A 12,386-nucleotide genomic window follows, 5' to 3' on the forward strand; every position below is an offset into this window, starting at 1 on the left:
TATGACGGTTGTTGAATGTCGATTGACGATTTGACGATTTAAAAATAAGAAGTAGAGAAGATGTGGAAGTTAAAAAAAAATCACAAAATAACCCCTGGAACACACTGAACATCACAGATAATATGATAATGTTATTATCAAAATGTAACCCATTTCTGCTCCACCAGTTCAACAATCTGAGCACCCCTGCATGCAACCAGAGGGCATGAAGAGAATATGCTCCTCACATGTTAATCATAGTTTATCCAAGATAAAAGAAAAAAATAAAAGTAAAAGTAAAAACAAAGAGACAGAGACGAGCAGGGAGTGTCCGTCTGTAATAGCTGAGCAGGTTTTCGACATAAATCTGGAACAAATGAAAACATCACTCTCTGAATTAGCATGAGGTTGCATGACCTTGTGATGTGAGGAGAATACTTCGATCCCTCCCTGCCAGGACGGTGTGTCATACTCCGAGCTCTGTGCATGACTTCTCTGACATCAAGGGCTGTTTCTTCCACATGTACAGAGAACTGTAACCAGTGGTCATATCTCAGCTTATTACACAGGAAAAAGCAGAAGTGCACTAACGAACAGGATGAGGATGACGGAAGAGATAAGGTGACAAGGACCTTTATCACAGCAGAGAGACCTATTTTATCCAGGATTTTCACACCAGATAATTAATGTCCTTGTGTTGCTATTGAACTGTCACAATGTCACAATTTTGTACCATTATAATAAGTACAAAAGTAAATAAATGAAGCCTTTTTGTAATGCTTTGCAGCAATACATCCACAGATCACTTTATTAGGAACACAATACTAGTACTGGGTAGTTCCTCCCTTTGCTTTCAAAACAGCCTCAGTTCTTTGTGGCACGGATTCTACAAGATATTGGACACATGCCTTAGAGATTCTGGTCCATGTATGATTTCTGCAGATTTGTCAGCTGCACATTTATGCTGCCAATCTCCTGCTTCAGAATGTCCCAAATGCGCTCAGTTGGATTCAGATCTGGTGACTGGGGAAGCCACTGAAGTACACTGAACTCACTGAAATCATGTTCATGAAACCAGTTTGAGGCAACTTCTGCTTTATGACATGGTGCATTATCATGCTAAAGCAGCCATTAGAAGACAGATAAAATTGTTGCCATAAAGGGCAGATTCTGACCCTATCATCTGCATGCCTCAGCAGACATCCAGTTTCATCACGAGGCTACAGTTTTCCAGTCCTTAAGTCCAGTTTTGGTGAGCCTGTTCTTATTGCAGCCTCAGATTTTGGTTGTTGGCTGACAGGAGTGGAACCTGATGTGGTCGTCTGCTGTTGCAGCCTCGCTGCCTCAGAGTTTGATCGTAAAGAGTTACCGTAGCCTTACTGTAAGCTCCAACCAGTCTGGCCATTCTCTCCTGAACTCTGCTCACCAACAAAGCATTTTTGTTCACAAAACTGCTGCTCACTAGATGTTTTTTGTTTTTTGTACCATTCTGAGTAAACCCTAGAGACTGTTGTAAATGAAAATCCCTGGAGATCAGCAGTTTCAGAAATACTCAAACCAGAGTGTCTGGTGTCTGACGCCATGGTCACTGAGATCACGTTAAGTCCCCTGTATCTGGTGTTTGATATGAACATTAACTGGATCTCCTGACCTGTATCTGCATGGTTTTATGCATTGCACTGCTGCCGCATGATTGACTGATTGGATAATTGCATGAATAAGCAGGTGTTCAGGTGTTCCTTAGGAAGTGTGCACTGTACATAACTGCTTTCCAACTACTCGGGGGAAAAACAAATGCTTGTAAAGGCTTCCAGGCAATAATACATGACACATCATAAAATTCTGCCATTGTTTGGCTGTAACTGAAAAGGTTACTTGCACACAAAATAGGAGGCAAACAACATCAAAATACAGTCACACAGCTAAGATCAAAGTGTTTCATGTTGCTTTATTGCAGTTCAATAGTGATCAGGTTCACAAAAAGTGAGATTAAAATCAAAGGCAAAAAATCAGTCCATCCAACTTTGATCAGTGCTTACAGAGGTACTTAAATATACCAGGCATGGGTGCAGTCAATGAGTCATCAGTCCAGTTAAGTAGCAGGAGGAACTACTACAACAGTACCAATAAGACACCAATAAGAGCATTTAAACAAGAAAGACAGTCAGTCAGTTTCAAATGACAAATAATTTTTGGTAACTTGAAATATCACCAGTTTGCACAGTCAACACTCTGCATAGAGATGGTCCCGAAACTCTAAAGTTCTTTCTTGACAAAACAGAAAAACTACTGCATCTCCTCCCACTTGATATTTCCATGATTTGTCAAACTTTATTCTATTCAAGACTTATTTTCCTTTCTACAATGTACAACTGTGACCCTGATATACATGCTCATGGTTCATGTGAAATCAGAGAACAGCTGTGTGGGTGTGCACAGCCAACGTTTTAGACTAAATCTATAAATACATTTTTCAATGTGAAATCCAAAGACAAGAGCAGGTTTTTACATGGAAATAGATTTAATACTACCAGTTCTAACTCACTTTTATAGTAATATTTTATCATGATATTATTCTAATTTTGATGTTTGTTTCTTTGCGTCTTCCTGTTTCTGAGGCAATGACATTAGCATAATTGCTTGAACGTAACAATATGATTTAGTCTCGTCTTTCACATGACAGTAAACAATTCAGTATTGTGTAGTATATACTGTATCTGCTTTGTTGTAGTCTCTTTCAAATGGTTCGCTGATTGCACCTCATACTTAAGTGATCTGAAACCATGACTGTGAGCACTGATCAAAGTCTGAGGGACTAAAATGTTTGTCATTGGTTTTAATCTCACCCATTTGTGCACCGCAGCACTTCTGTTCTTGGCTATAATGCTGCAAGGAAAAATATTTAGATCTTAGAAGAAGACGGAGGGCTTGGGCAAAAGACACTTTTGTAGTTGAGTCTGTTTCATTTCGCATTTATAGCTGTGGCTGTTCTTCCTTAATTTGTATGCTGGTAACTTTCAGTGTTTAAATCTTTTATCTACACAATTAAGATGGGAGACATCCTGCTGGTCTGGAATCCACTTTGCTATAGTGAGTGACTGGTCACCGTGTTTAGATAATAATTAAGATGTGTGTCGTACTCATGCATTCAATGCAGGCTAAAGTAATCATGGTGGCGACAGAGATACCACTGTGATTGGTCAGCTTGGGCTGTTTCTGTTTTCTCATTTAAGTTTCTGATGCTGGTAGAGATTGTTGAGAGTGAAGACGACATTAAGGAAGTTGAAGAAAGACTCTCGATAGCCTTCTCTTTTTCAGTTACACATATCTTGCAAAGCCATTACACTGTTGAGCTTCTCTTCATCGCAATCGTGGCTTTGTTTGGGATGAATGAACAAATACACAGTGACTACATTGCGGCAAGCTTTCATTCACTAATAAGACAAGGTGAAATAAGGTTGTAAGTTACCTACATGTAACTGCAGCGCTATACTTATAGAGTTAGTAGTAGAGTAGAGTAGTTGTAGAGTGACAGCAAAGCTACTGTAGGGCATATAATTGAAGCATGATACAGCCTGCACGATACAGCCTGATACAGCCTGATACAGCCTGAACATGTACAACAAATGCGGTGGTAATATTAGTAGGGTAAATCTATGATCAACTATAAATCAAAGCCTACTTTATCTGTATCCAAGTGTTGGACTCCCATTGTGCTGGCAATAAATCCAGCTTTAGCATCCATGTTAAGGATAAGTAAGTTTGCTCTTAACGCGACTGTACTGCACTGTTGTTACAAGCCTCACTCCAGTTTGTATTTTAATGCAGTTAGAGCTCACTGTGATCTAAAAAATGTGTCTAATGCATTATGAGTCACTGCAGCCCACAGACAAGTGTTCCTGGAGAGGGAACTGTGTTAGGGACTAATACAGTTTTAACTGTCTGTGAAAAGACTGCAGAGTCCCAGAACGACATGCTATAAACAGCAGAGTGAAATCTGAGGCTTCATTAGAAAGTCTGCATTCCATGATGACAGCTGATTTCATTGCGGCACCCTTCGCCATGGTATCACATATAACAATCAACTTGGATCTCTCCCCAGGCTGGCGCAGGGCCTGGCCCAGTCCATTCCCCTGCTCACATGGGAGAGGGGTCTCAGGATGGCTGGGGAGAGTTAGATCGGCGCAGTCGGTGGAACCACACCAGTGGCACTGCTGACTGCCCCAGCTGCCAACAGATTAAGGACTGCTGGTGTATTGATGGAGGACAGGATGGCACACAGGACGGCACACTTCCTTGATGTCTTTCTAAAACACAAGCCTGAACAACATCAGATCCCTCAGCACCACACAAAGAGTTGTGCCATGTCCAAGGCAGCTGCCTCTGTAAGAGTGGAGTCTGTTTACTACAGATTCTTCAAGACCAGGTGTGAGAGGGAGTATAAACACACCTGACACTGAAACCTTCATGCAGGAGGTATAGCTCTCCCTCAGGGCTATCTTTGCCTTTGTTGATTTATTTTGGCTTTTTCTACATGACTCAAAGCTACCTCTGGGACCAACCGACTTTTCCCTTCACCAGCCAATGCCTGACCATGGAAACCTAGCTCTTCCACTTTTGCTGCCCTCTGTCCACCTTAGCAGGGCAGGCTGCACACAGCTATTTGTTTTAGGAGCTAAAGAATGTGCCCATTGTCTGTCCGCAGCCATCCTGAACCGACTGCTATAAATGCGTCTTTTGTCCAAGCCCTCCTTCCTCCCCCGCCATCCTAGTGCAGACAGAAGTTATCTTGCGTTGGGCGGCTGAGTCCATGATGGGGTTTCAGGGTAGGTAGAGAGAGAGGAGGAAAGAGACACACAGAGAGATGAAGGAGAGGGTGTGTGTGTGTAAGAAGGGACACCAAGGGAACCGGAGGATATTTAGTTTTTGGAGACAGGTGCATTCATCTTCTCCCCTGCGACATCCGGGACAACGTGTGCCTTATCAGGTCTAAGAGAACCTGGGGCTCCCTTTTGAAAGGACTTTGTGATTAATGCCACAGCTGTGCTGTCAGACTGTGTGTTATGGAGGCTAATCATCTCCACCCGGGACTGAAGCGACACTGATTTGATGTTATTTCCGTGGTTATCATAATTTGTGCATTCTGGTTGTGGTAGATTCCACTTCCTACTGCGAGCTGTATTTTGTTTAACAAAGACCAACTGAATTTCATTGCAACACTGTAAATATTATTTCCTGTGTGCTTGCCTGCTGCATTTGTTATTAATCTACAGCCACTGTCTTCTTCAACAACTGTTACGGATATGACTCTATTTTTTAAACAGGGAAGCATAATCTCTACAAATAAAACAGTGCTTTAAATCCTGAAATATATTTGTTGTGGGTTGTCATAAATTATTTTTTATCAGACAACACAAAGGCTTGGACAGTGAGGCCCAGACACTGCTTTGAGAAAATAAAGCAATTTTTCCATTGAAACATAAGCAAAGCACAGACAAAACACTGACCAGAGACCTGCCCTACTGCCTCCACCACTAATATAAATACATGAGGGTGTTAGAGGAGCGAGTGTTTTCCATGCTGCCTTTGCTGCTGGGCATGTTCAATCCTCTGGGTTGCTGCATGACCCCATGACCCAAAGCAGTGGGCGGAAGAACAAATGAATAAGCTGCACTTTTCACGTAGCGGGCTGGAAACCCCCCTACATACACATCATACAGCACACGTTTATGTCTCATCCACCCCCTCACACATGTTCTCCACTGTAAGAGCCAGCCAGCCAGATGTCTCTTTCCCTCTCTCTCATTCTACCTTTTTTCGCTTGGTTTGAAAATGTGTAAAGTGTATGCTGGAGCCAAAGCTCTGGCTTATGTTTCATTTACAGACTGCAGAACTGGAGATGATTTCACAGTGTGTGATAAGGGAAGTGAACACACATACACATATCCCTTGTGGGGACCCGTGTATTCCCTAGCCCCTTACCCTAACCTTAACCATTACAACTGAATGCCTAACCCTTAGCCTTACCCCTCCCTAACCTAAACATGCTAAGGCAACTGAGTCTTAACCCCCTCAAACAGCTATTTAAACTTGTCGGGTCCAGTATATTTGGTCCCCACAAAGCTGGTGGACCCCACAAGAATAGTGGTAAAACAAGCCCCCCCACACACACACGAAGTGGAAAACTGGGATCAAAGAAACTGCCTGCACACATACACACACAAAATGACAATGGGTATAGTGCCGGTAAGTAAAGGATTAAAGATACAAGCTTTTAATTCCAGGCGCAGAGACGAGGTAAGCATCAGAGCCAAAACCGAACAGTTTGTTGCTGACGTTCAAAACAAAGTAATAATGGTCTCATCTACAGAGATGCTGATACTGAGGTGACGACAGCAATGCTGAGAGGTGAAACGATGCTTGAATAGAGATTAGCACCTCAAGCCTAAGGTGAGGCCACTGAACAGGACTGAGGAGGATGAAGTCTGTCAGAGGAGGTAGTGATATGGTGAATAACAGGGTGGCTAGCATTAAGGATACTATTTTATAGACCTGTCTGTCTTTATACTACTCACTGATATAAAGACTAGTCAACCAGCATGAGGTGGAACATTGACACTAAATTTATGAAGTATGTGGATCATAACCCTGACCCTTACACCATAAAGTTAAGACTCTTGCTGCTCCAGAAACTAATGCTAATATTTCTGCTGGGGCTTTTCTGATCAATAGACGCTTATAGATTCTTCGCTTTCATTCCCTCTGCCTCATATTTTTTCGAACACATTGCATTTTCAGGGAGTGTACAAGATGAGACGAGACAAAGCGTTGAAAGACATTTTTTTCTTAAGCTGCAAAAAGCATGTTACCAAACAGTGTAATCACAATATTTTTTCCACCATGAGATGAGTCACCTCTTCACATGATATTTCTGCTGGATCTAATTAGACACCTTATTATTTACAGGCCATTCTAGGATCTGCTAGAAACTTTTATTGTTGAAATTCCTTGTTGAGAAAAGTCATAGATGAATTGGCCCTACTTCCTTCCTTCCACTTCCATTTCCCTGTTTATCTAATTACTAATTTCCACAATATCAGAGCCATCACTCACCGTATTAAAGTTAGGGAAGAGGCTGAGCGGGGAGGATCCATTGAGTCTGAAGGGCAGGAGGTGTTTGAGGTCGAGCTGAGGCTGCAGAGGCCGTCCTGGGACGGGGAGGGAAGCCAGGAGGGGGCTGCCCTGGGCCGATGTACCTGGACAACACAAAGAAGTCGATGTTAGAAGTTAAGAAACAACAGTAAATGTTAACATCAGGGGGCATTTCTGTGCCTGTGTGATTGGAGGAGTGGAGCTGCACTGATGGCTTCCAAGAGGTTAGGTGCAGCACTCAGAGGAGGCCTGACTTTGATTTATTTGATACCAGAGGCACAATTACACCTGCAGCTGACACCCAACACACACTGAACAGCTCAAGTGTATGTGTATGCTTGTGCTTCTATCTGGGACAATACATTGTGTATAAGTAAGTGTGTGTGACTGCTTTTATGCAGACAGTAGGACGTGTACATGTGAATCTTGAGGGTTGGCGGGGTGGGCAGTTATACTGGAGAGTTAATATGCCCATCACCCCAATTGCCCAGACTGATTCCCCAAGGACATGCACCTGCCCCTCATGTGTACACACACACACACACACACACACAGAGAAACACATCATTTAATTACTGATGTATTGGCTGAAGAAAAGGTGGCTGTTCAAAGGGAAGATGGGAGATATCGGATTTCAAATGGACCAGGGATGAAGAGATTTCTAATTTTCCACCTGGCTGCGTTTCAGTGGACCGGTGCGCTCAGCAGTGCGCAGGCACTTATCCCAGCACCAGGATCAATCATCGGTGTCAGCTGCGGGTCACTGTGGCCACCCCAAAGTATGCCTATCATGTGAGCCCTCTTGCAGCACACACACACACACACACACACTGCGAGATGGTTAATGTTTGTGTGTGATAATATACACCACAGAGAAAAGAAAGCAATCACTGACCTTACAATAATACCAGCATCTTAGAAACAGAAATGATTGGCCAAAAAAAGAGCACCTTCTTGGTGGGGGAGGATTTCAGAGACAGATGGTGGGAGTACAAAAAGACTAGAGGTCAAGACAAAAACACTGCCACAGTGGAGAATCAGTAATATATTCATACCTGGGAGTTTTATTGTTGCAATGAAATTAGTTTATCACACTAACAAAAGACAGTATTCAATACTCTTGGTCTTTAATATCAAATGATCAAATGAGTTGTGCATGAAAGTCTGAAATTCAAATGGAGACAAAGGACTGGAAATGAAAGACGTGCTCTGGCAACAGTCTCAGTTTTATTAACTCCTGGATTGTGTCCAACAAAGAGGTTATTATGGTCAATGCCGTTGTTTATTCATTGATTATTCACTTAATTAACTAAAACACTTTGGCGAGGTTAACAAAAGATCATGGTCATGTTTAAGAAACACCAGAACTCCAGTCTCCAGCATGAAAGTCAAGCAGAATATGCAGCCATCCATTTATATATATATTTTTGCCTTCATTACAAAAAGCACACACTCCTTTCTCCACTGGCTCTGAACTTGTAGAAAGACTGCACAGGCTGGATGAAATACAGAGCTATTCCACTTACAGTTCACCTAAAGACTGCTCAAACATGGCTACAAAGCCACCGCAGTCAACAAAATAGTAGAAACTGCCAAAATAAAGCACAGCAGTTTCTCTGTGACATTTTGTGGCATTTTTTTTCTTCTATTTTTCCTTTGTTGTGGCATCTCAGTAGTATGTGGTTTTCTTAGCACTGGTTTCAAGGTTGTGGTGTGATGGTGATACTACTGTATGGCCTGTGTGAAGAGCAGAACCAAGTGATAGATGGGGAATCTGTCAGTAGTCTGGCCCATGGCTTTTCTGTGGCTTGGCAGGATTGGCAGCCATGACGTGGGGTGTGTGTGGTTGTGTGTGTGTGTGTGTGTGTGTGTGCGTGTGGGGGCTGAAAGACTGAATCTCTGAGCATATGCTCCTCAGCGCTGGTCTCAGGCCTGCCTTTGCCATGTGTGGGCTCTCCTCTGCTGTCTGTCTGACACCCAGAGAGAGGCGGCACAGGACAAACGCAGCCTACAGACACGTGGGCAGCAGCCGGCGGGGGATCGCTCACACACACACTCACACACAACACACACATGCGTTCACACAGAAAACGAGGAGAGGCCAGAGTCTTCTCTTGGCAGGGCTATCAGAGGAAAGAGCTGGGCTTGCAGGGAGGACAGTTATCAGCTGATAGTGCTTCCCCACCTCTCTATGACTCCCTAGGCAGCTTATTAAATCAGGGGCTGGCTGTTTGCCTCCTTGGATGATAATGCGGCCGCTGAGGCACAGCCCGAATCCAGGCATGTACGACAGCGAGTGTGTGCGTGCTAGGATCGCATGTACCAGACGAGAATCTCACACACACACACAAATGCATACAAACAGAGCTGCCTACGCACCTTTGAAAACAAATAGCTCCCAGGGCGAGGGGGAAGTCAATATAAACACAGTCTCACACACACAGACACAAAATCAAACAAGGTATAATTTTGCACTTGCCACATATTGAATTTGATTCTAGCAGTAGTACACTTTAAAGCAAAAAAAAAAAAAAAACATACATTTTTGAGCATTGAACATGATTCGTGTGTTTTTAGATATGAGGATGGTCGGTTTATTTCAGCCTGCAGCCTCTGATAACCTCTTTCTATCACACTGCTTCATTTTCCACTCATTTACTGTCATGTGTGCGTCTCCACATTTGCATGTGGTTGTGAGCACATATGTTCTTTCTGTCCAGAGCGTCAAGGCTAAAACTTATTTACGCCCTATTTGTGGTCCGCAGCCTAGACCACTGGCAGTTGAGGCAAGGCCTGAAACCAAACGTCCAGCCTCTGCCTCTCTCTCCCAGATGATTTTGCTAACAGGATCTGACTGTCTCTGCTAGTCCTTCCCCAGGCAGGCCTCCTCCTCCTCCTAGCCATCACAACAACGCATTCCTCCCTCTCATGACTCACTGGGCTGGGTTACACAACAGCCACCGTCACATCGCATCTACTCAGATGTGTGTATGTTTGTGCAGGGTGGTGAATCCGAGCCGTAGAATTCAAACATCGATTTTTCAATTATTTTCTACTTGCTCATCTGAAAAAATAATGGATTCCAACATACACAAGCAAACACACTGAACCTTCCCTCCTCATTCCTTCTTCCGCTATCACAGAATTAGCTGTTCAACCCCCTTAGTCCTTCTTCTGTAATTCTGTTGTCATCACTCCAGTGCTCCCTTAGGTTTCTGACAAATTGCCTTTTCTCACATCTAAATACCCCCACCCCACCACCCCCGTGCTCTGCAAACGGAGAGGGTCGGGGAGGAGAGGAAAACTGCCTTCCTATTTGTGGCCCAGTGTAATTATGTGGGATAGATGCTGGCACAGCAGGGTCTTGGAGTTTGGTGAGTGGATCTCCAACTTTTTTCTTCCGCCTGCTGTCGTCTGGCCTCCCAAAGTCAGCCCACGATTTCACTTCGGACTAACAAAGTTAAAACAGGTGCCAGGTCAGATGGACTGTACAAAGGACGACTGACAGACCTCTCCTCACCCTGACTGGACGAATGTACTGTTCATTTGGCAAACAGGAAAACATGTCTGTCAACACCTAGTTTAAGTAGTTGTTGCAATTTTTAAGTGAACAAAAAGTGCAAAATTCATTATATGTACACTCCCATAGTTTATTGATTCCTCCCTAATGTACTGGTTAACTCCCAAAAATGTTAAGTGGATGTTTCCAGAATTAAATCTTACAAAACTGAACTAGCTAGAGCTGGTGTTCTGACTTTGTAAGGTTTGTTGTTCTAAATCCAGGGTCTAAACTCTAAGCATCCTGGCAATACTCTTTGTCCTCATTTATGGACCATAGAGACTGAAAACACAAGGACATACTACTGCTGCTAGCAATTCATTCTTATGGACCCCTGAGGATCCTCATGACTTTGGCTACAGAAGGTACAAAAGGCTGCTTGGTGACGATAAAATAACGTACAAGACTACACCTACTCTTAAGTCCTTCAACAGAGGGAAGAATGACTTTTATTATGCAGTTTCCTATAAAGCCCAACAGAAAAGAAAACATGATGAAATCCTTTGTGTGAGAATGTTTTAAAAGAATACACCAGAGACAGAGTTGGCTTTGTCTCTAGTTATGTGTTTTTTCTTTGTAGAGACATGTGATTGTAGGATCACTGGGGGTAAGAGCTATTGTCTTTGTTGATTTCTGCTGAATTTAAGGGCATTATGCACCACATCTCTGCTGCTCAGCTGTGACTGCCTGCTGAGTAACAGTTGGACTGTCGTTTAGACCTTCACCATCAGGCTTCTGATCTGATTATCCAGCTGTGATAATGAATTTCTACACATCCAAACTTGAATGTTTTGTACAGGGAATCTGCAAGGGAAATTGCTGACCGATGAAATGATGAGCACTAAGTGCAGGCACAATATGAGCATAATTACTCTGCACCATGTGGATGATTCTTTCGTCAGATGCCAAGTACACATAATAACCTCTCTTTTTGATGATGTTTAGCACAGTCCTCATATGCCAGTCAGTGATTGTGGCCGTCACAAATGTGCACACAGTCGAGTCCTGACACATACATTCAGAGTCATAACACGATGTTGCTCACTGTGCATCTGCCACACTGTTGCTGCACTGTTTCACCATCCCCCAGCTGCCCTGTGAACTTTCCAGCAGCCGCTGCCCTGCCTCAGACCACGGGCTGATGGGACCACATCTGACAGCGCAGAGGAAGAGCCGGCTAACTATAACTCTCCACATAAATAAAGAACCGGAGTTTTTTAGTTACAATAACCCAACCAACAGAGCCTCTTTTTCCAGCTAAGGGATGAAATAACCAAGGACACACTACGCATACAAATGGCTATCTCACAAGAGCTGTGCCTGGAAATTGTAAATTGGCCTCATGGTGTATTAGAGGCTCATAGCCATTCGAGGGCATGAAATGACATTACACTGCCTCTGGATGTCCGAACGTACTCCACTGAGAGACAGAGAGAGAGAGAGAGAGAAAGAGACAGAGAGAGAGAGAAGAGTGACTCTTAACAGCCAATTAGCTTCTGCTTGATCAGGAGGTGGTGTGAGGGCCACCGTGGGAACCATTACGGCATGGACGGAGAACATTAACCACAATCAGTTTTAATTAAAGACTGAAGCTTTTTATTCCTCTCAATCCCCAGCCATTCCTCCCTCACGTCTATTCTCCACTCCTCCTTCGAGTATGATGATAATCTGCAAACCTGAGTTTAAGATGGGATGT

General features: G+C 43.4%; 1 protein-coding gene across 4 annotated transcripts in view; it reads right to left on the minus strand.

Moving 5' to 3' along the window:
- Nucleotides 1-12,386, minus strand: part of znf385c (zinc finger protein 385C) — a 137,519-nt gene that overhangs the window by 18,501 nt on the left and 106,632 nt on the right. For all 4 annotated transcript variants that reach the window (XM_051074084.1, XM_051074082.1, XM_051074083.1 and 1 more), the window contains one exon: nucleotides 7,093-7,235. In XM_051074084.1, coding sequence (XP_050930041.1) covers nucleotides 7,093-7,235 — 143 coding nt within the window. The remainder of the gene's footprint in view (nucleotides 1-7,092; nucleotides 7,236-12,386) is intronic.

The sequence above is a fragment of the Lates calcarifer genome, linkage group LG11 (assembly GCF_001640805.2).
Source record: "Lates calcarifer isolate ASB-BC8 linkage group LG11, TLL_Latcal_v3, whole genome shotgun sequence".
NCBI lineage: Eukaryota > Metazoa > Chordata > Actinopteri > Centropomidae > Lates > Lates calcarifer.